Source organism: Canis lupus, chromosome 9 (assembly GCF_048164855.1).
Source record: "Canis lupus baileyi chromosome 9, mCanLup2.hap1, whole genome shotgun sequence".
Taxonomy (NCBI): Eukaryota; Metazoa; Chordata; class Mammalia; order Carnivora; family Canidae; genus Canis; species Canis lupus.
In genome coordinates this window covers 31,831,722-31,856,299 of record NC_132846.1, presented here as the reverse complement: position 1 = coordinate 31,856,299, position 24,578 = coordinate 31,831,722, and the positions used below count along the sequence as shown (strand labels likewise).

General features: G+C 43.8%; 2 protein-coding genes across 8 annotated transcripts in view; one reads left to right on the top strand and one right to left on the bottom strand.

Moving 5' to 3' along the window:
* The window catches only part of CDKN3 (cyclin dependent kinase inhibitor 3), a 31,316-nt gene extending 30,055 nt beyond the window's left edge, over positions 1-1,261 (bottom strand). For 2 of the 5 annotated variants that reach the window (XM_072838627.1, XM_072838630.1), the window contains exon 1: positions 1,111-1,261. In XM_072838627.1, coding sequence (XP_072694728.1) covers positions 1,111-1,119 — 9 coding nt within the window. In that variant the 5' untranslated portion in view covers positions 1,120-1,261. The remainder of the gene's footprint in view (positions 1-1,110) is intronic. The other 3 variants (XM_072838629.1, XM_072838626.1, XM_072838628.1) reach the window with 3 other exon arrangements.
* A 132-nt stretch (positions 1,262-1,393) lies between these two features.
* BMP4 (bone morphogenetic protein 4) overlaps positions 1,394-24,578 on the top strand; it is a 348,582-nt gene continuing 325,397 nt past the window's right edge. For 2 of the 3 annotated variants that reach the window (XM_072838615.1, XM_072838607.1), the window contains exon 1: positions 1,394-1,535. The gene's annotated coding sequence lies outside the window, so the exon portion shown is untranslated. The remainder of the gene's footprint in view (positions 1,536-24,578) is intronic. The other variant, XM_072838606.1, reaches the window with a different exon arrangement.

Sequence of the window (24,578 nt, the reverse complement as noted above, 5' to 3'; positions counted from 1 at the left end):
AGTTCTTCACTCCAGAATTGGACTTATCCATCCAGTCATGGGCAGCAATGGATAACCCAGGGCTCCTGTGTTGCAGAGAATACTCTCTCTGCAGAGAGAAGAAAGGGTTCAGCTACTTGTATTCAGCTCCTCCCAAACTGGGGGGATCAGATCTCTCTGTCCCTTCTGGGAACAGGTGGAGAAAGAGGCCAGGAGTGAAGGACAGCTGATGCTCCTCCACATGGAAACGTGGGGATTAGCAAGGGTAACCAGCTAATGTTCTTTCTAGCTCTGAAGCTATAGTCTATAATGGTCTTGTCTGTTACTACAAGATCACATTACAGAGCCATTTAGGCTAAGGATGTGAGTTGCTTTGGATGATTATTATTATCAGCTCAAATGAAGGCCCTTTAATATTCAATAGGTTGTCAACCCTGGCGGCAGGCGATTGAGTCAGGGAGCCTCAGCATCTTGCGTCTGGTTTTTTCCTTTCTCTTTAAATCAGCTTTGACGATCCAAGATTTTCAGTGTGGCTTCTTTACTCAGGCTCTTCCAGCCATGCTCACAGATCCTAAACACGGTGAGACGTTTCCGCTCCCCCGGCCCCAGGGATTCCGAACCCCGGGAAGGGACGCAGTGCCAGTTGGCCCCGGGGGATGGTGACGCACCCACAATCGGGGGTGGGCAATGGTCTTCTGCGAAGTTCTCCCCGTGTGCGGTGAGGACCGCTCGCCCGCGGGGCATCCTCGGGCATCCCTCGGGGCTGGGTATCGGGCAGACTGACGCATCGAGACACCTGAGCTCTCCATGCCTCCGTCTCTTCCGTAAAACGGGATTCAGCCCTCCCTGGCAGGGCTGCCGGGGGGCCTAGGAGACTCCTCGGGCGGCAGTCCCCGGCCTGTGCGCAACAGGTGCACGGCGGCTGTCCGTCCTCCCCTGGACCACCACCGACCCTCCTCCTGCTCCGTCATCGCTCTCCCCGCTCCGGGGAAGCGCCACCTCCCCGACCCAGGACGGTTACAGCGCGAGTCCGGCCACGACCAGGCCTGGACTGGCCCCAGGCCCAAGAGCTGGCCTCGGGGCCGCCTGCGTCTCAGTGGCATCGCTCGTCCACGCCTCGGCCCGACTCACCGGCTTCATCGCGGGCCGCACCAAGTCGTGAGCCGCGGCCGCCAGGCTCCCGCAGCCCCCGCTCCCCCGCCGCTGCCCCGCGCCCAGCCCGCCTCTTCGCTCAGCTCATTGGTGCAGCCTTCCGTGGGGCGGGGCGCGGCGTCTTCCCGGGACCAATCAGACCCCGACGCTGTGTCTTCCTCCGCCCCCGAGCGCCCTGGCGCCGCCTTTAACCGCCCATTGGTTTTTCGGGGCCTTTGAAAGATGCGCGGGAGGAGGGTCCTGCTGAGCGTTGATTGGCTGGGAGGGCGCCGTCCTCCGGCCCGTGGGGAGCGGCGGGCCGGCGGGAAGCCGGGAGCCCAGAAAGCATCTGAAGGCAGCCCCTACATTTTGGGGTCGCTGGAAAGCCTTACTTTCTCGTGACAGGATTCCAGAGGGGCACCAGGGTAGGGAATTTTGTTTCTTAAAAATTTGAAATTTCAAGGGCACAGGGGGAAGCACTGTCCTGGAGCATCTCATGAAAACGCTCCACACTCCCATAAACTTTATACCTGCGGTCATATCTGGTCATATAAATATACGATGGACGCGACTAAAACTCCAGAATATAAACATAGCTTGTATGTTTGGTATTTTATTTACCATTCGAGGATCTAGACAGGTTAGGTCGTAGATCCACTTTCGTGTTCACTAAATGTGAATGCAATGGTATTGTGTGAAAGGAAGTCTCCAGATGGTTTTAAGTGCTCGTGTTTTTACATAATCGGCTATATTCTTTAAAAACTGTGTTTGATTACCCTCTGCCCGATTCTCCGGTCCCCAGTTAGCTGTCCATGGGGTAGGAACTCATCATGAGCAATATTACCTGCAGATCTGCAGAATATGTGGGAACATCAGCTCCCTGACTCATGTTGTGAAAACCCGTGGGTATAGAGCTATTAGGGGAAATTCTTTAGTAAAGAAGATAGCATAATTTGACTTTGGGTCTGTATTAGGGTTCTCCAGAGAAACAATCAAATAAAGAGATTTATTTTAAGGAAGCGGTTCTCCCAGTTGTGTGAGTCTGGCAAGTCCACAAAGTCTGACCGGGAGCCTAAGGGGCTGGAGACTCAGGAAGGAGTTGCAGTTGCAGTTCAAAGGCAGTCTGCTTTAGAACCGGGGCTGGCAGATTTTGCAGATGAAGTCCAAAGGCAGACTGCTGCAGAATGCTCTCTTGTCCTTTGTTCTATTCAAACCTTCAACTGATTGAATGGGGCCCACCCATATTATAGAGGGCAGTCTGCTTCACTCAGAGTCCACCAATTTAAATATTAATCTCATCCAAAAGCACCTTCACAGAAACATTCCAAAATAATGTTTGACCAAATATCTGGGTGCAATAGCCCAGCTAAGTTGACATATAAAATTAGGCAGCATAGACATGTTGGACTTGATTTATTGATTGGTTGATTGATTCAGAAAATATTTATTGAGCACCACTTGTGTCTGAGGTACTATTCAAGATGCTGGGAGTGAACTCGAGTGAATTAACCAAAGTCTCCACCTTTATGGGGCTCACTTGCTTTTGGGGAAGAGAATTAGGTAGTAATATTGCTGTGAGGAAAAATTAAAATAGAGCCTGATGAAGATACTATTCTAGATAGAAAAGTCAAGGAAGGCACCTTTGAGTAAATGTCATTTGAGGCATCCAAATGAAAAGAGAGTGAACCATTTGAATATTAGTCTGTCTAAAATGTAAAGAGGTGCAAAGGCCCTGAGGTAGGAATGTGTTAGATTGTTCAAGGAACAGCAAGGAGGCCAGTTTGGGAGAAACTGAATGAGGTAGAGAGTGGTAGGAAGTAAAGCAGGGACTTGTGGGAGGCTTAGGAGCTTCTTTTCTAAAGGATTCAAGAAAGGGTTTAAAGAAAGATTGAGACCTGGGCTCCGCGTAAGTCCCCTGTGGTAGATATTCAATTCTTTCTCATTCTTTAACTTTCACCTTCTTTCCCCTTTTGCCAACATTGTCTTCACAGATCTCTTTAAACTTCAGCATCAGGGGTCTCTTCCATTTCCTCAGAACATACCCTCCTCCTCGGAATGAATGAAGTCCCAGCTCCTTTGAGTATTTTATAATTTCTGCCACTTCTGGGCTCAGCTGGATGTGAACACAGAATCAGTCTGTTCTAGCTCCTGCTGATTCTGCGGAGTGGGGACGATGAGCTGTAGTCTCATGGTAGAAAGGGGGTGGAGGACTGAGGGTAAACTGGGAGCATTTCAGCTTCTGCTCTCTCCATCAGCAGGGCTGTCAGGCTTTGTCTTTGCCTAAAGACAAACACATCTCACTTCTATGATGTAGTTTTTTGTTTGTTTTTGTCTAGTCCCAGGGTTAGCAAACTGCGGCCAATGGACCAAATCCCACAGGCCTGTTTTTGTAAAGTTTTGTTGGAATACAGCTACACTCAATTGTGTAAGTATTGCCTGTATAATTTTGCACTACCGGACTGAGTAACTGCACCAGGGGCTGTGTGGCCTGCAGATCCTAAGATATTTACTGTCTGGCCCTTTACAGAAAATGCTCACCCCTAGTATATAGTCTATGAGGGAAATGTGTATTGTTCTAATACCATGATTTTAAGTCTACTTCTTGCAAAATAGGCGTCCTAGTCTTATTATGCAAAAAGATGTTCTCTGCTTGGCGTGGTACCTTTCTTCTGGAGGGTCCCACATAAAATAGCAAGGCTTTTTGCTGAGCTGTCTGGCTAAATGGCATCACAGTAACCTATTTTCTCTCTAATCCCCAAGATTCTTCCCTGAGAGGAGGAGGGGGGGCTTGAGTTCAGCCTGCTACACCTGCAGTCCTCAGTTTATTTTTTAGTGTATGACTTCACAGCTGTTAACAGGAATGTATGTGGTCAACACAACGTGGGAGATTTATCCAAACCACCAGAAGGAAAAGTGTTAACACACGTCCATAGACAGATGAGTATTTTGAAAGATACTCAAAGAGAAGTGAAACATGGTTACTATTGGTAGTCCCACTTGGGTGTATGCTTTACAACTAGATCCGTATTTTAAAGATATTTTAGTATTATTATTTTTAATTTATTCAGAGGCAGAGAGAGAGAGAGGCAGGCAGAGAGGCAGAGGGAGAGGCAGGCTCCATGCAGGGAGCCCGACGTGGGACTCGATCCTGGGTCCCCAGGATCACACCCCAGGCTGCAGGCGGCGCTAAACCGCTGCGCCACCGGGGCTGCCCAAGATATTTTAGTATTAATGATAATGGATTTGACAAGTGTGTTTGGGGAGAGAACACTGGAACCTTAGAGTTAAATGCAACTTCAGAGAACATACTTCTTCATTCTTGATATGCCAAGTTTAAGAATTTCTCGTGATGATGACAGTCAGAAACAGTGTATGACGTGGCAGTCGGCATATGTGGTTTTCCCATTGCTTTTCCCTTTGGAGAATTGCCCCTTTTTCATTTCACATGATCTTGTTGAGCAGGTGACTGAGACTGCCCCATAAATGTACCCTATTCTTGTGGTCACAGTTATCAGGTCAGGGAAGACACATGATGCAAACTGGAGCATCCTTTCTCGTTTCGTGTCCTCTAGTCGCTGGTGCTCTTATTTTCATCTCTACCTTCCTAAGGTTTCTGTTTTACCCCAGAATGATGCTGAGTTCTAATTTGCACTAGACAATTAGAGTGGGTTATAAAAACTATTTAACATATTGTTTAAAGTTTAAAAGGTACCATATTTTATAATTGGAATGGATATAACAATTTCACTTAGCCCACATGCTCTTCTGCAATGTGACTTTGCCATGCTCCATCATGAGGTAGAACATAATACTCTTCCTCAAATATGACTGAACTTACGACTAGTTTGATTAACAGTGACAAATGATAAGCTCCCAAAGCACCCGGATCAAGAAATGGAACATTACCAGCTCCTTTGGACTTGTGACAGTATTGATTAATTTCACTTGCTTGTAAATTGTATACAAATGGAATATTTTGTGTCTCGCTTTTTTGGTTCAACTTGATGTTTGTGAGATTCATTCATGCTGTTGTCTGTGGTTATATTTGTTCATTCTCATGGCAGTATTCCACTGTATGAATATACTACGATTTATTTATCCTATCCACTGTTGATAGATATTGGGTAGTTTCCAGTGCTGGGCTATGATAAAAAATGCTGCTATAAACATTCTTTCCATGTTTTTTGGTAAACATATGTATACATTGCTGTTGGGCATATACTAGGAGTGGAAGTATGTTTGTTTATTCTTAGTCCATAGTGCCAAACAGTTTTCCAAAAAGGTTATACCTATTCACACTCCCACTGGCACCATGTCAGAATTCTAGCTCGACATCTTTGCCAACATTTGGTATTGCCCGTCTTTTTCATTTTAGCAGTTGGGTGAATGAGTCATTTTATTTCAGAACAGTATCTAATTTCAAATCTTTGAAAGGCTAAGACTGATCAGTTGGATAATAGGATCAGTAGATGCTGTTCTTTAAATGGTAGCAAAAGTTCATAATTTTTGGAATTCTTCTGTATTATGTGTTAATTACTATGTACACATATTTTCTGCATTATTTTAGAAATGTTTGTATCATTGCAACATACATATTTTGAGAGTATAAGGCTACTTTAGACTATGAAACTATTGATACTAATTGAGTGGATCCAAATGATGAAGGTTCTCAAATTTAGACATCAATGAGCTCCTCATGTGATGGTGGAGGAAATATTAAGTTTCCAAGGCATCGCCAGCTTGGGGCTAAAGTAAGTCATAGGAATCATTCGTTATGAAATAATATTCCTCTGGTTCTTCCTTCATCTACTACGTGAAACTGCAGCCCCTTTGTATTCCTCATGATAGTTCAGCGAGCCCTCATGGATGACCCTCCATATGCTCTGAGATATAAGAGTAAGGCACCCACTGTCTTTGGCTCTCCTGCTCGTGGTTGCTGGGGTAATGTGTCTGGTCACTGCCTAAGCCTGGAGCAGCAGCCATGCTGACGTCCACCGAAGGTGCTGTGACTTTCCACTGCCATCCCACCCTTCCCATCCCACAGTGCCCTTCTCTGTCGCTGCTGCTGAAATTGCTGGCACAGAATTTCACTAAACCTTGCTTTCATCTTTGTTCTATGGAAATTTTAATAAAACAGCTCTTTTTAATTGCACTGGCTTTTTAAAGCCATAGTCACAGGATGTTGGGTGTGGCCAACACTTCCGGACTAGGGAATCATCCCTCCCCTCTGGCCCTGTCTTGATGTCATGAAGCCCAATTTGTGTACTTTGACTTTCTCTTCCTTTAGGATGAATTATGTCCCAGGAGTTCTCTGCTCTCCTGTCAACAGTCCTGTCAAGATTATCTCACCCGCCACCAGCTGTGCCCAGGCATGTCTGAGTCCTGAGTGCTTGGTCGCAAGCTGGGGTGACCGCACGTCTGGGTCGGCCTGGGTTAGCCCTGGCTTATGACTGTTGTACTGGTGTAGTTATTAACAACTCCCTCATTCATTTTCAAAAGTTTCTGGGTTTGGATGGTAAATTATGTGGTCACCCTCTCTCAAGCCATTTTAAGGAAGTCTTTCTAAGATAAAGCAGAATCAACAGCACATTTTAGAGCAGCCAAGAAATAGACTGTGTAGAAGAGGATACTGAACCCTGAAGGCTGATGTTCCCATGGCAGTGACCTGCCTGGTTCACTGCCCTGGCTCTTCCTGTCTGCCCTGCCACTGGCAGCCACTTGGCTCCACCTACAGGCTGGTCTCTGTTCTGGTCCCAGATGGTTTCTTCTTTTCACAGAGCTGGAGTAGAGTGCTCTGAAACTCAGTTGGAGGTTAATACTTGGGGTCATAGGCCTGCCCAGCATGCCCTTATGTGCCAGGATTTCCTAATCAGGCTTCTGCTGTGTTCTTGAGACAATTTCTCTTTTGTTCATATTTGAACTCTGAGCAGGGGCCCTAATTATCTCTTGCCATTTCTTCCATCCCATGGAGTGCTCTGGAACTGGACTCTGGCTCCTGACCCTCAGTCACCCGAGTCCTGCTGTCCTCTGCCAGCTTTTCCCACTGTCCTACCCTGTGCCAGGCCTATTGTCCCTAGTAGTGCACTCTGCTCTTTGTAACCTCTTGTCACCCCTGCCTGCTAGGTTCGCACCAGGAAGGCCTGGTGCTCTAGCAGAAAGGGCCAGGCCATTGAAGTCAAAAGCGCTGAATTTAAGTCTTAGTTCTGCAGTTACCTGTGTGACCTTGGATGAATTACCCCATCATCTAACCTGAATTACAATCTCCTCATTGGTAGCATATGAAATGAAATTGCCACTTGAAAATTGACCCCTGGGCTCAGAGAATTTCCCAGGGAGTTTGTTTGGTATAAATTGGTTATCTTGGGGCTGGATCAATCTTTGGGAAGAATAAGATTTCTGATATTTTGATTCAAGGCTCTATATAAAAGTAGCTGGAGAAAAGACCTGGAACAGCTAATTTGATTTCCCATCTTCATATTAGGAGAAAGTTTGGCCAGCTCCTGAAGCTGAGCTATACATCCATCTCAAAATTGCTTCAAGTGCAGAAAGGCCTTGAACCAGACGGCGAGTTCTCACCAGCAAGAGCAACTGGAATCTCTCTCTTTTTTAAAAAAATTATTTATTTATTCATGAGAGACACACAGAACAAGGCAGACATATAGGCCGAGGGAAAAGCAGGCTCCATGCAGGGAGCCTGATGTGGGACTTGATCCGAGGTCTCCAGGATCACACCCTGAGCTGAAGGCAGATGCTCAAAGGCTGAGCCACCCAGGTGTCCCAAGAGCAACTGGAATCTTTTCCCTATCTCAGCTCATTGGTTTTGGGGAAACTACTCTGAGAAATTGGTCAGGAATGAAGAAGAGTCTGATACTCTCAAATCACTGTCTTTCATTTTCAATACAATCTAAAATAAGGAGAAAGCGTTATTTTCATCACTTCATACTGAAATGAATTCAGAATGAGTTGGAAACATGTATGTTATAAGCATCCACATTAATGACCTAAAATATAAAACAGAAATTGGCAAGGCTGACCAGATAATAGTTCTGTTCTTCCTGGAATGGAAGGTGGCAGTAGAGTAAAGTAGTTTCAGTAAAGATCTCTCTCCTGTACAGAAATCCCCAGGGTAGGACTCCGATCTGATTAAATGAGTCAGACTTACATTTATTACGGTATATTACAAACATTTTTCAGCATTCAGAAGTGACTGGTGTCTCCGTGGATTTGGCCAGTTCCTGGCAATTATGCACTTGGCTGCTAGTATAAACCAGCATGCCAAATGCCTGGAATGACGATCCATGTCTGAGCGGCTTTCAGTCTGGGAAGGATGTTGTTCAAACACCACGTTCCTTCCCAAGGTGGCCAAATCCTGGTTACAGTTCTGTCCTTCAAATCTGTTTATCCTGAAATTTGACCAGAAAGGATATGGCTACATCCTTTGCCCCTTTCAGCTTCCGCAGCAAACACCTGGGGGACCTTGCATGGGTTTTACTGTCTGCTGCTTATCCAGAAGTAGTTTCATGCCTAGTGCCTTAATCAGAAAATCACATTTGGAACATGATGTGTCGGATGGATTATTAGAAAACACTAATTATTTCTGTGAAGTCTGGAGGCCTGGCCCAATTCCAAACGAAGTAATGGCATTCTTTCATTCTTTTTTGAAACGTCCTTCCGATTTTATTTGAATGAGTATTTGCCAGCCTATCCTCAGTTGTACCTGATTCATAGTTCTTTGTACTCCAGCCCTTTATTAGGAGGAGAGGCTGTTGCCTGGCATGTTCTGTGGAAGCTATAGAAGAAAAATCAAACACTTTTCCAGAACATGAGCAAGGACTATCTTGACATATATGGGAGAACTAGAATATGCATTCTATGAGGCAAGAATTTTTATCTTTTTTGTTAGTGATCGTTAATGGTATCTAGACTCATATCTGGCTGTTATGAGCCACTCAGTATCTGTTGAAAAAATAATGAGTTAATATATAATTAATTATAAGCCCAGCCTCTTCATTGCACAGTAAATATCATATTGTCCATTTCTTATTCTCTTACTTTTCTTGCTTTGTTTATATTCAATAAGGCAGGAGGCAGTAACAGGCATTTCTCTACTAAATGGGGCAAATTGAAAGTCAATATGGCACCTCGAATGGGGCTTTGTGTGCATGTGCCAGGCTTTTCACTTATTCCTGTCTGTCTCTCTCTCCTACCCTTTCTCATCCTGCTCAAAAAGAGGGCCCTTTTCCCTGGCTCAGCTTATGGCCTCGCCTATTTAAAAGGGAAATTTGTCTGTACCTATAACATGATGTGGCCATGACCGTGCTCACCTCTTTTTCCCCAGTTGGAACAAGGCATATATATACAAGGCAGATCCTTCTTCTTCTTCTTCTTCTTTTTTTTTTTTTTAAAGATTTTATTTATTTATTCACAAGAGACACACAGAGAGAGGCAGAGACACAGGCAGAAGCAGGCTCCTGCGGGGAGCCCGACATGGGACTCGATCCCAGGATTCCAGGATTCCAGGATCATGCCTTGGGCCAAAGGCAGGCCCCAAACCACTGAGCTACCCAGGGATCCCCAAGGCAGATCCTTCTATATGAGACAAATCCCCTTCCTCTGTGGAATCATGCAGCATTACTGATTTCCTCTCTCTTTTGCCTGCTTCTCATTGCTGGCTTCTTCAGAGTCCACAAAGATCTCAAGTTTCTCCAATATCAAACATACACACACACAAACATACACACATACCACCACCACCACCACCACCACCACCACCACCACCACCACCACCGTAATAACTTCCAACCCCTCACAAATAGCTCCATATCACCTTTACCATCACAGCCCAATTGTTCATTCAATAGAAAGAGATTCTACTTTCTCACTTCTTTTTTATCCTCTTATACTTTGCAAAACTAAACAAGAAAAATTTCTTTCAGAAGGAAAATATAAAATGAGGAAATGCCTCTCTTTTAAGAATAGAACCAGATTTTATTCTTCCTTGCTAGCTGGATGTCGTAGGATAAGCGCACAAATCCCAAATCGAATTGCATTTTGTTATCATGGAACTTTCTGTTGGTGAAATCTCTTGACAATAAAAGAAAAATACGGGGATCCCTGGGTGGCTCAGCAGTTTAGTGCCTGCCTTTGGGCCGGGGCACGATCCTGGAGTCCCGGGATCGAGTCCCACGTCGGGCTCCCTGCATGGAGCTTGCTTCTCCCTCCTCCTGTGTCTCTGCCTCTTTCTCTCTGTGTCTATCATAAATGAATAAATAAATCTTAAAAAAAAGAAAAGAAAAATACAAGAACAATCTCTCTTAATGTAAAACTCATTCCTTATCCAAGAAAAATACTCATTTAGATCCCATCTATTGGAGTTAAGGTTGGTGGACTGACCAGGTGAAAATAAATGATGTTTTTTTTTTTTTTTTTAGAGATTTTATTTATTTATTTATTTATCCAAGAGAGAGAGAGCAAGCGAGCACAAGCAAGGGGAATGGCAGGAAGAGGGAGAAGCAGGCTCCCCGTTGAGCAAGGATCCTGATGAGAGACTCCATCCCAGGATCCTGTGATCAGGATCTGAGCCAAAGGCAGTTGCTTAACCAACTGAGCCACCAGGAAGCCCTAAATGTTGCTTCTTAAAGTGAACCAGATGATTGATGTAAATGAACCAGTAGGACTTTCACTAATCTTTCTTAAGGCACATTCTTGAAAAAGGTTTAAAAAGGCCTTATAAACTCCTCCAGGATTAAAGGGAACAATTCTAATTTCTCCTTTAAAGGTAGGATCCCTTAAATAGTACTTTTTGATTTTTTTTTTTTTTTACTTTCTGATTTTTATTCATGAATCCTAAACACAACACTGTATCTTTTGCTTGACTAAGTATTATCTTCCACGTCAACCACACTCAAGACTCTGACCTGTATCTCTGGCGTTCTTCTCGTACACTCTGTGAAGATCACCTCCTGATGACATCCACCTGTCACACATAGTGAACACTTCAGGTAATCCCTCTGTGGTTTTTGATTCTAATAATTGATCCACTCTTGAAATTCCTTCTTCCCAGGGCACCTTGGTTGAGCAGTGGTTGAGCATTTACCTTGGGCTCAGTCATCATCCTGGGGTCCTGAGATCAAGTTCCGTATCGGTTCAGGGAGCCTGCTTCTCCCTCTGCCTGTGTCTCTGCCTCTCTGAGTCTTTCATGAATAAATTTAAAAAATCTTAAAAAAAAAGAAAAGAAATTCCTTTTTCCCTTAGTTTTCAAGAAGTGGGCTCTCCTAGCTCTTCTTCTCTGATTCCCCCTTCTCTGACTGTCCTGGAAACATTCCTCAGGGTCCTTTCTTTGGCTATCTTCTAACTCCCCGTCCTCTCCCTGGGCTGTCTTATTGATCCTGTGGTTCAACTGCCAATAAGCTGAATTCCTAATCTCCACCTCTGGCCTTTCCTCTCTTCTGTGTTCCAGACCCATGTCCACAACTGCCTTCCACCTTGATGGCCCTCACAGTAAATCTCAACACATATAAGGCTGGAATTATGGTCTCTTTCTCAAACTTGCTCTTTCTCTGTATCACTGTAGCCCCACACCTGAGCATCATTCTAGCTCTTTCCTCTTACCCCCACTTGGTGACCAGGTATTGCCTTTTCATCCTTAGTACTGTTTGTTTGGGCCTTCTTTCTATCCCACTGCTTCAATCAGACTTTATCAGTTCTCACCTGGAATATTGAAAGAGTTTCCCACCTGCTTACTGGCTTTTGCTCATACATTTCTTCAGTGCATTTTCCATATGAATCTTTTGATGAAGCCAGAGGGATCATTTTGAGGGATCATGTCACTTCCCTATTGAATACCTTTTCCTTGTTGCCCACTTAGAGAGGATGCGGTTCAAACCTTGAGCATAGCAAAAATATTAATTGCCCTCCCACCTGCAAAAACTATGCATTTTAGCTTTCTAGTTGAGGGGTTCAGACTCAAACACAGTGGAGGGAATGGTGGGGACCAGATGTGGGTGTTGCAAATTGGAGAGTTCATAAACCCATCTAAAGGGGACATTCTTTGGCTCCAGCCTGTTGTTGCTGGGTGGGAATTTGGGCCCAGTCCAGCCAAATTAAAGGCTTTTTTTCATAAGAAGCTGCTTTTTATGTTAAACTTTGTTTATTAAATGTTGGAAACTAATTTAAAAAAATTAAAAAACATTGTGTGGTAGTTCATTATGAAAGTGAAAAAGAAAAACACATCATCTGTGGACTAAATTAAACACATCTGTGTAAGATTGTGCAAGATTGATGCCTGTGTCTAGAACTCCCCCTGAATTCTGCGTCTGAGCCACATGGAACTGCTTCCAGTGCCCTAAACATGTGGTATGCCTCCTCACCTTTGTCTTTGCTGGGTTGCTGTTTTTGGAATGCCCTCCTTTCTCCTCATACTCCTCCCACCCCACCCACCCTTCTCCCAAATAAATGCTAAGGAGTTTGGAGTTTATCCTGATTTGTCAAGACTCCTCTCCTAAGTCCCTTCTCTCCAAAGCATTTCTTGCTATTCCTTCACTCCACTTTAGGGATAACCAACTTACTTTCCTTTGCCCTCCAACAGGTTCTGTGGAACTTGTTTAGTTTTTGTTTTCTGTTTGTTTCCATAATGCAATCTCTAGACCTTAAGCTGCAATGAGACAGTTTCCATGCCAGATATATCCATGCATCCTCCAGGCCTAGCACAGTGATTGGTCAGAGTAGGCATTTAATAGAACTTTGTTGAAAAAACTAGATGTGTACTTTCTAAAGTTGACACTCACTTTAATTTTTATCAAAGAAATGCCAAAATGTTATTTTATAGTTGAAAACTTAATATCATTCCAAAATCCTCATACTTGATATTCTGGTATTGGTGCCTCTTTTGGAAGCCAGTCCCCAAACATGGCTGCCAGTGAACATGCCTCTCAATATCCATGACCTTGTGTAGTTCCCTCCCCTTGAATTTGGGCTGGTCATGTGACTTGCTTTTTGACTAATAAAATAAGGTGGAAGGTACACTGTATGACTTCTGGGGCTGGGTCAGAAGAGGTCTTACTGCTTCCATCTGAGTTTTTTGGAGTGCTTACTCTTTTTCAATCTCTCTGGCAACCCAGCTGCTCTGCTGCGTGGAGAGGCATGGAGATCCTTCATGTAGGCCACATATAGACTCCTGTTGAGCTTCAAGACAATAGCTAGCATCAACTGCCAGCATGAGGGTAGGCATATTGGACACCCAGCCCAATTGAGCCTTCATATTGAAGTCGTAGCCAACTTCGCACTCCAACTGCATAATGCCCCAGAGTGAGATCTGCCCAGCAGAGCCCATTCAACCCACAGGATTATGTCATAATAATAAAATTACATTTCAAGCCAATTACATTTTGGAGTGGTTTGTCAACACAGTGATGGGTAGCCAGAACAACTTGGAAGGAAATAAAACATGCTTGGAGGGATGTCTGAATGGCTCAGTGGTTGAGTTTCTGCCTTTGGCTTAGGTCACGATACCGGGGTCCTGGAATCGGGTCCTGCATTGGGCTCCTTGCAGGGAGCCTGTTTCTCCCTCTGCCTATGTCTCTGCCTCTCTCTCTGTGTCTCTCATGAATAAATACAATCTTAAAAAAATAAAATATGCTTGGAATTACTATGTTGAGAATAGTTTAACCTGTTGTGCTACAATTGACCTTGGAGTTCTGTGCTGTTTCCTTCACGGAATTATATATTACTGATGCATTTACATATTTATCAAAAAAGTCTTAGTTAAGTTCTCTAACAAGCTCATATCCACCAAAGTCTCTCTCAGCGCCAAAAGTTGCCAGTATAAATGATGAAAAGCTGTCAGTATAAATTCCATCCTATAATAGTAGCAAGGGCATTTCATTAGCATGGAATTGCAGAAAATATTTCCTATGGTCCTTTCTATGGAGCACTCATTCTCTAGCAAAATAATCTGTGGCAGATTTTAGTCAACGATATTTACTTAGTTTCTAGATGTTGGAGAGCTCTCTTTCCCCAATAAAAAATTAAGCTATTTTATAAACAGTGAAACATGCCCTTTTTAGTATATGGGCCTGCAAGTCTTGACAAATGTAGGCAGTTGTGTAACCATCCCCATGCTCAAGCTACAGAACAATTTGATTTTCCCCCTCAAATATCCCTGTGCCCCTTTATAGTCAGGTCTCCCAGTTGACCACTGATCTTTTTATTTTTTAATATTTATTTTTAAAAGATTTTATTTATTCATGAGAGACATAGAAAGAGAGGAAGAGACACAGGCAGAGGGAGAGGCAGGTTCCCTGAGGTGAGCCCGATGTGGGACTCCATCTCAGGACCCTGGGATGATGACCTGAGCTGAAGGCAGACATACAACCACTGAGCTACCCAGGTGCCCCAACCACTGATTTTTTTAAAAATCATTTATTGAGGGATCCCTGGGTGGCGCAGCGGTTTGGCGCCTGCCTTTGGCCCAGGGCGCGATCCTGGAGATCCGGGATCGAATCCCACGTCGGGCTCCCGGTGCGTGGAGCCTGCTTCTCCCTCTGCCTGTGTCTCTGCCTCTCTCTCTCACTGTGTGCCTATCATAAATAAATAAAAATTTAAAAAAAAATCATTTATTGAGGTGAAATTTTATAATGTCATATTAACTATTTTAAAATGAATAATTCAGTGGCATTTTAGTATACTTGTAATATTGTGCAGCCATCACTTCTGTTTGTGCCAAAACATTTCTGTTACTCCAAAGCAAAACTCCTTATAGTCTTCTCTCCCATTCTTTCCTACCCTGATCCTCTGGCACCCATCACTCTACATTCTATTTCTGTGGCTTTATCTATTCTGAATGGTTACTATAGATGGGATCATATATCATATGACCTTTTGTGTCTGGCTTCTTTCACTCAGCGTAATGTTTTGGCTGTTCATGCTGTTTGTGGCACACATCAATACTTCATTCCTTTTTGTGGCTGAGTAATATTCCATTGTATGGATACGATCTGTTGGTCTCTCTAGTTTTGCCTTGGCAAGGATGTCAGATAAATGAAATCATATGACCTGTAGCCTTTCTAGTTCAATGAGATTTTTTTTAAAAAGATTTATTTATTTATTTATTCATGAGAGACACAGAGAGAGTGAGAGATGCAGGCAGAGGGAGAAGCAGGCTCCATGCAGGGAGTCCAATGTGGGACTCCATCCCGGGTCTCCAGGATCACTGAAGGCGGCACTAAACTGCTGAGCCACTAGGTCTGCCCCAATAAGATGTTTTGATCTTTTTTTTTTAGAGGTTATGGGTGCCTTCAAAAGTCTCTATCACTGGTTGAACTTTTCTCCCAGAGGTTATGTGGAGGCATGGTATTTTGGTTCATAACTTGTGTGTACGTACTCTCCTCCCCTATGCTTCATTGAATTTCCTCATTTTTATGTGGAGGCCGAGCCCAGAGCATGGGCATGTGACATTAGTCACTGTTGCTTTAAGGAAAGGTGGCTGGTGTGAAAGTAGAGAACACAAGTGTCTGACCCTTCACTCTAAATTCAAAAACCATTTTACGGGCATAAGTAAGATTTGTGAAGAATAGTTAAGGAGTCAGTTTTTTCCCCCATGAGCCACAGAAGTGGAAAACTATGAGCTGGGAGGGGGAGATGGTTAGATGCTTTAGATGCTGTTGCCTTCCTGGGGAAAGGAGCGCTGCTGCTCCCTACCCCCTCCTTGGAGAGCATGGTTGGGGGAGGGGTAGCATACCAGGACGTTCAGCTATGAAAGGGGATATGAGGACAGAGGGAACTTGTGATTGTGTTCCGAGTGGGGTCTGGGAAAGCAAGGCAGACTCTGGAGCTTCCCTACTGCACTGGTGAGATGTCCCCTAAGAAGTGTAGATAAGGCTGTGGAATGTGTCAACACAGGGAGGGCCTCAATGGCCTGCCTGGTTTCCTGGCTGAATGAGCCATGGGAGAGCAGACACAGTTTCATATTGAGAAGGACTTGGCAGTTAGCCAAGAGGCAGAGCAAGAGCAGGTGGGCCTGAAGGGGTCTCTTGGTAGGGAGACCAGCCGTGGTGAGAATATATGTATTGTGTGGCTGGAGACCAGATGGGAATTCAGTCCCCTCCGCAAATGTTGGCCTGGAGGGTCATCCATCAGAGCCAAGGGCTAGCCAGGGCTGAGCATCTCAGCAGAAGCCAGTGTGGGACAGATGATGGCAACAAGGGACGAGATGCCTTCTCCAGGTGTCATAAGGCTGCCGGAGCCCAAGGAGCTTGGAAACCACTAAGGGAAAAGGAAGAGGAGGAAAAACTGCAGAACTGATTTTAAACTTGAAGTGACTTAATGTACTTGGAATTAGGAGTGTAATTTCTGCCAGCACATGGAATGGGAGCTTGAGATAGTGAATGTGAGTATTAGAGTGACTGGTCTCTCTGTGTTTGTCTTTTCCTCTGGCAAGAGAGGGGCAATCATACATAGCACCTCCTTCATGAAGTTAGTTTGAGGTTGCATACAGCATTTAGGAGGGTGCCTGGCACACAGCAAACCATAAATGTTAGCTCTTGTTATCTGCGAAATACATACATACATCTATATCAAGCAAACATAGAGATAACAGAGTGATAGGAAAATAAAGACCTTGCTTGAAATCCTCACCTATCGCGGTTCTGTGCTGTTGTGCAAGTGAGCCAGGAAATTAGAGTTCCTGCCCTTTGGAGCTTTCAATTTAAGGCATCACCAAACTTCCGATAGTCCTTCCTGTTGTTGTGAAAGTGGAATTTATCAGTAAGTATTGACTGTATGCTAAGTGAATTAAGATGACAGGAGCAACAAGGCCGGATGCTTGTTTTAGGTGTGACTTCTAGGGTCTTCGAATCTGGGAAGTCACTTGGATCTTTCAGGTTTGTGCCTTTATAAGCTTAACTTTATCAATTTACCCACAGTATGCAGTCTTCCTATGACTCTTCTTCTCCATTTTTCTCTACATATTACATGTAAAAATATTTTGTTTAAAAGGTGTGTCAGTTTTATAAAAGCATATCATTATTAGTGGTATTGCTAAGAATCAGTAGCCAAAATATATGATGTAAGTTTCCTTGTGGCTCCCTTGCTCATTCTTACTTTGCCCATCCTAACATTTTTAGGATTGTTAACCATATTATTCTTTCATACTTCATAGTTTTATAGTTATGGTTAGTGTCTACTGATGTCAGTTATGATTTTGTGCTATTGGCTTGCAGCCAACCAGTTATGGTTGGATTGGTTTTCAGGCTACTGGCTGCCTTCTCCATACTGGTGGTAGCCATTCCCCTGAACTTCCTGCTCTTCTGTTCTTCACTATTTCCAGGCAATCCAGGTCCTCCTCCTCCTCCTCCTCCTCTTCCTCTTCCTCTTCCTCTTCCTCTTCCTTTCTTCTTCTTCTTCTTCTTCTTCTTCTTCTTCTTCTTCTTCTTCTTCTTCTTCTTTTTTTCAGGTCATCTTCTCTTGTGCTCCTTATGTTAAAGTCCAAAACTGAGTCCCATGAAAAGAGCAGAGTAGCTGGTCTGATTTAACAGCACCATAACTAAGTAAACAATGAACATCAAGTCCACTAAAAAAAAAAAAAAAAGAAAAGAAAAGAAAAAAAAAAGAAAAGAAAATCTACATTACATTGGGGAAAGCTTTTTCTTTGATATCAAGTCTTCTGCAGGAAATCACTAGGCTTGAGGGCCCCACAGAACTTTCATTAGAACCTTATTTGATAATTAAGATCATATTTCATTGATTTGGACTAGTACCATCAAGAGTTCAAATGCTGCTTCTTTCTGTTTTAATAGGGGGCATAAGATTGCTTTTTCTTCCAAATACGTTTTCATAATGTTTAAAAATTCGTTCCTGACTAAATTATTACAGTGAAGTACTTGGAAACCTTTTGATTCTGGAGAGTTCTGAGTACAGGCACATCCTATGGTGTGCATTGATACCAGGTGCCAAGGGAGAAGGATGAGCTGGATAATAAACCAAACAGTGGGACTCGGGCAAGCTCTTACAGGGCAGACAGAAGCAAAAGGCAAGGCCACAAAAGGAGACTTTGAAAGGCCACAGCAGGTTGCTCTCTGGGAAAGAAAATCAATAGTTTACTTTTAAACAGTCTATTAACTAGCCTCTACGTGAGAGTTGCCTTGCCCTTCACCTCCACACCTTTATTGAGATGTAATTGTACTTAAAAAAATTATGTATTTTTTCATGAGAGACACAGAGAGAGAGGCAGAGACATAGGCAGAGGGAGAAGCAGGTTCCCTGCAGGGACCGTATGCAGGACTTGATCCCAGGACCCCGGGATCATGCCCTGAGCCAAAGGCAGACGCTTAACCACTGAGCCAGCCAGGTGCCTCTACACTTTCTCTTTTAAGCTGTTTCTGGACCCCTCACCACTGTGTGATTGGAGCGTAGGCCACAAACAGTCCAGCTTCCTGAGAAAATGTAAGCGAGAACCAGTGAGGAGAAATCGCCGTGCCTGCTAAGTGCTGCTCCTCGGGTGGTTCCCAGGCTGCCTTCCCTTAGGCAGGAGAGCCAGCGTGAGCAGGGCCCTCCCGGGGCTCGCTGGGCTGTGGGGTTCGAGGCCACGGGATTGCCCGGCCGGAGCGCGCCGCACTGTGCAGCCGGGCTGCTGGGAAGCCCCGAACAGCTTGCTCAGTTATTACTTCATTCTCGGCCGAAGCAGCGGGCGGCGGGATGATGAGCGAGCGAAAGAGCCCGTGGACTTCAATGTGGGCCGAGGGAACCAAAACAAACACAGAGAAGACAGGCCAATATTTAAATCTGTGTAAAGGATGGAGCGCGCAGGAATGTTTGACTATATTTTGTCTAGTGAACAGATTTCATTTTTTAATGGCCGTGTTAGTCAGTGCAAAGCAGAATTGCGGAATGGAATCTGTTTCGCTACCCCCTGGCCTGTGCCTCTTGCGGCTCTCAGGGATATGTCCCTGTTCTTGGAACTTAAGGTGGCCTGGAAGTTTTAGAGGGAGACGGGTTCTGAACTCACATGCTGTGCCCAGATGCCCAGTACGTCTCTCCTTCCCAAATAGACCTGCCTAAGAGGGTTGGGAAGGAGACCATGCATTTCGCATATTGCACTTTCTCATTTTCCAGGCTGCTCAGCTCTGGTTGAACAGCATTAATCTCCTGGACATACAGCCTTTCCCCCTCTCCTCTCCCGCTATTGCATTGGGTGCGTCTCTCTGCATATTCTTCTTTGATCCCTCCTTAGGAGATTCTTTTTTTAAATTGTCTCACACCAGGTTTTCATGCTTGCATTCATCTTTCCACTTCTGCACTCGAGGCCTCTGTCCTGGATGTCCATACCATTGTTTGGCAGCTTGATTCCAGTTCTTTGCCCTGGCCTCCTGCCATTGTCACTGGTCGGGGAAAGCCAGTCCCTTACCTTGTTGCTCTATTGTTTGAAGGCAAATATTTTTCACTGACTTGAAATCAAGTGTTTTGATGAACAGAGGATGATCATTTAAACACATATTCTGGGCCCCTGGGTGGCTCAGTGGTTGAGCACCTGCTTTTGGCTCGGGGCGTGATCTCGGGGTTGTCGGATCCAGTCCCGCATTGGGCTCCCCGCAGGGAGCCTGCTTCTCCTTCTGCCTGTGTCTCTGGCCCTCTCTCTCTCACTGTGTCTCTCATGAATAAATGAATAAAATCTTAAAAAAAAATAAAAATAAACACATATTGTATCCTTGCAATTACATAATGAGGCAAACTATAAGAGTGAGGATATATGTGTAGAAGTGTACATACACATGCACACACGTGCACACACACCACACACACACTCTCTCCATTTGGCCGATGGAGGGAGAGCATATTACCCAAAAGGGTAGACAGGTGAATCTGTGTTTACATTATAATTACCCATGAAAACTGCCGATTTTACTTCTTTTTTATATTCTCTAGTTTTCAGGAAAGTGTTAGAGGATCTATCTTGTCGTGGGTGGCATAGCTTGGGGATGGTAATTTTTCAGTCACACAATTAATAAAAAATATCTGTTTCCAGGCTTAATTTGGCAGTAGGGAGCAATCTAGGCTCAGAGCTGTAGAGGGCGCGCGTGTCTTAATAATAGCACCACCATCAGCCCTAGAAAAAGGAGCCAGGTGGTGGGCGGAGAAGATCCTTTTCTTACTAGCTTTTATGGGAAAGAAGATAAGGTGCATTTGGGAATAGACACTAAATTGTATTGTTTTAATATTACATTTTTAAATATTTTTCTTATAAATAAACTCATCTTCTAATTTGTATCCTTTGGTGGTGGTTTTGTTAGAAGTGCACAAGCTAAAAAAAAAAAAAAAAAAAGAAGTGCACAAGCTCCACCCAGTGAGAACGAACCTCTTTTAGGTTTTATACTTTGCATAGGTCCTTACGCTAGTAACTAATGCTGTGTGTGGGGGGAGACACAGTAGTTTTTCAAAAATGGCAATTGGAAGAGGGTAGCCCTCAGCATAAAAGCCTTCAGTGGTTTTTGATCTCATTTAGAGTGAACTCCACTTCTTAACTGTGCCTACCAAGGCTTTTAGTGAATAGCCTCTCCCCACCATCAGCCTTGTCTTTCTCTCTCACTTCCCTCCCTGTGTCCAGGCTAAACCTGAAACAGTTTATCCAAGGTGCCAAGCTGGTCCACACTCAGTACCCTCTGCATTTGCTCCTGCATCTACTCAGCGAGCCTGTCCTCACGTCTTCCAGGGCCAGTCCTTTCCACTTCTCAGTCCCTTGCTTCACACAGATTCCTCAGAGAGATTTTCTTCTTTGTCAGCCTGCTCTAAAATAGGCCTCCCCACCTCTAGCTTTCTTTTTTTTTTTTTTTTTAAGATTTTATTTATTTATTCATGACAGACACAGAGAGAGAGGCAGAGACACAGGCAGAGGGAGAAGCAGGCTCCATGCAGGGAGCCTGACGTGGGACTCGATCTTGGGTCTCCAGGATCACACCCCAGGCTGAAGGTGGAACTAAACCGCTGAGCCACTGGGGCTGCCCAGTTTTTTTTTTTTTAATTAGAAAAATTTAAATTGTGTTAGGATGCACATGATGACATTTTACATGGTACAGACATCACCATTTTAAAGTATAAACTTCAGTAGGTTTTAGTATATTCAGAAGATTGTGTAGTCATCACCACGATGCAACCTCAGAACGTTTTCATTACCCTAAAAAGAAACCCCATACCATTATTAAGTCATTCCGCACCCCCATTCCTTCCAGTCCCTGGCATTCCCTAATCTACCTTCCATCTCGGTGGATTTGTCTATTCTGGACATTTCACACTTACTTCCTCTGAACCATTCAAGTATCCTGTATGTTTCCTTCCTGGCACATGTGCATTTGTTTGTTTACTTGAGTATTGTTTATCCTCACACTCATGAATAACTTGTAGAGTTTCTTTCCAAATCAGTCTGCCTAGCAATGACGTGAGCTCAGCCTCAATAGGGGGGAGTGGGGAGTGAATCACTGGGGTTCCGGGGTTGCTGGACAGGATGACCTCGAAGAGCTCTTCCAATTCAAAGTTTCCACATTTATGTGCATCATCTTCCCATTCATTACATTTCCAGTAACAGATTTTTGGGCTCCAGGTCTTCCCCAAGTATTTTCAGTTCTTACTTGCAACCCACAGAGTCATAACTGATTTAATCCCATTTAACCAAGTGTGATGTTGGGCTTCTAGAAAACTCTTTAAGGGCTGGGACTGTGCCATGGCAATAATAATAGTAACACTCAGGGAACGTGGGCCATGTGCCAAGCATGGGGATGTGTGTGCTACATCCATCTTTTCCACTTATTTCAATGGTCTTCTTACAGCCTGATGGGATAGGCACTACTATTATCATCCCATTTTGAAGATGGGAGCAATGTGGCTTAGGGAAAGGACACATTTTACTGATCTGGTTTGTGGCAGAGGAGGTACTTGAGTCCTGGCAGTCAGCTTCCAGGGCCACTTTCTTAACCCCTTCACTTTGTATTCAGCATCATAGGTTTTGCTTGCTCAAAGCGCTGGTGTAATATTGGCATGCAATATTGGCTGTTAAGATTCTGCACAACCACGACATCATAAATAAAGAGATTTTTCTTGTCGTTCTTAGCATAGCAACAGAGGAGGAGTCTTTGTTACCTGGGATTCTCTGCTGTCCTTTGGGCTAGGGAAGTGACCAGTTAGTGTCCTTTGGCATATCTAGGGGCTATGTCAACATTTGTGTGTGGATGAAAGGAAGAATTCCTGTCAGTGACAGCAGCTCATGCGTCCAGAGGAGTTGGCACTCAGAAGAAGGTGTTTTCCTTGAGGAAGATAGATCCTCAGGAGAAATGCCACTGAATGGCTTAGGTGGTGTATTAGTCAAGGATCTCCAAAGAAACAGGACCAATAGGACACACACACACTCCATAAATGAAAAAATTTATTCTTTTTAAAAATAAAATCTGCAAGGTGGGCTAGAAAGCTGGAGTTCAAGTTTGAAAGCTGTCTGTTGAAAAATTCTCTTGCTCAAGGGAGGTCAGTCTTCTGGTCTAGTCAGGCCTTTGACTGATTGAATCATGCCTACCCAGATTAGGGAGGGAAATCGGCTTTAAAGTTCACCAGTTTAAATGTTAATCTCATCCAAAAACACCCCCACAGAAAATCCAGAATAATGTGAGCCCAGATAAGGTGGGCTCGTACAATTAACCATCAAAGCTGGGTACCTGGTGCTTGGGTTCAACCTACCCAGGGCCTGGGCTGGAATGTATGGGGGTCAGTATTGGAGAATGTTCCACCTCCTACATAGTGAGGGGAGTACAGCTACCCCCTACTGTAAGTACTACCAATTGGTTCTCCAAGGGTGGTCCCAGTGGGTAAGGATGTGTCTCAGTCATTTTAAGGTTTACCCAGAGAACAAGCACTTGCCTGAGACTCATCAGTGGATTGGAGGGTCCATGAGCAGAAGGTCCCTGCACTTTCTTGCTGGGTGGGCCTCAAGGACCTATGGATCACTCACCCAAAGAAAGCCTAGTTGGTGTTGACTTGAGTTACCTCTGGATCACATTTTTTTTTTAATTGAAGTGTAATTAACATACAGTGTTATATTAGTTACAGGTGGACAATAAAATGATTCAACAATTCTATACATTACTTAGTGCTCATCACGATAAGTGTACTCTTAATTTCCCTTATCTATTTCACCCATCCTCCCACCCACATTTCCTCTGGCAACCACCAGATTGTTCTCTGTATTTGAATCTGTTCTTTTGTCTCCTTTTTTTTGTTTTGTTTTGTTTCTTAAGTTTCACATATGAGTGAGATCATATGGTATTTGTCTTTGTCTGACTTACTTCACTTAACCTTATATCCTCTAGGTCCAGCCACTGTTGTTGCAGATGGCAAGATCTCATTCTTTTTAATGGCTCAATAATATTCCTTGTGTGTGTGTGTGTGTGTGTGTGCATGCGCACGTGTGTTTACATCTACCTATCTGTCTAGTCGCATCTTTTTTTTTAACACCACATCTTTATTCACTCATCCTTCAGTAGACACTTGGATTGCTTCCATATCTCAGTTATTGTCAATAATGCTGCAGTAAACACTGGGATGCATATCTCTTTTCACGTTAGTGTTCTCCTTTTCTTTGGGTAAATACCCGGTGGTAGAATTACTGGATATTATGGTAATTCTAGTTTTAATGTTTTGAGGAACCTCCATACTGTTTTCCACAGTGGCTGCCAAAATTTGAGTTCCCAAGACCAGTGCAGGAGCTTTTCTTTTTCTCCACATTCTCAACAACACTTGTTATTTCTTGTCTTTTTGATTTTAGTCATTCTGACAGGTGTAAGGTGCTATCTCATTGTGGTTTTGATTTGTGTTTCCCTGATTAGTGATGTTGAGCATCTTTTCATGTGTCTGTTGGCCATCTGTACTTCTTCTTTGGAAAAATGTCTATTCAGGTCTTCTGCCCATTTTTGAGTTAAACTGCTTTTTTTTGGTGTTGAGTTGTGCAAGCTTGGATGTTCACCCTTTGTTGGAGATATCATTTGCAAATATCTTCTTGCATTTAGTAGGTTGCCTTCTCATTTTACTGATGGTTTCCTTCACTGTCAAAGCTTTTTATTTTGGTGAGTCCCAATAGTTTAATTTTGCTTTTGTTTCCCTTGCCTCAGGAGACTTATCTAGGAAAAATGTTTCTATGGCTGATAGCAAAGGAGTAACTGCTAATGTTTTCTTATAGGATTTTTATGGTTTCATGTCTCACATTTAGGTCTTTAATCCATTTTGAATTTATTTTTGTGTATGGTGTGAGAAATGAGTCCAGTTTCATTCTTTTGCATGTAGCTGTCCAGATTTCCTGGCACCATTTATCAAAGAGACTGTCTTTTCCTCATTGTGTACTCTTGTTTCCTTTGTCATAGATTAATTGACCGTATGAGCATGGCTTTATTTCTGGGCTCTCTATTCTGTTCCATTGGTCTATGTGACCTGTGGATCATTCA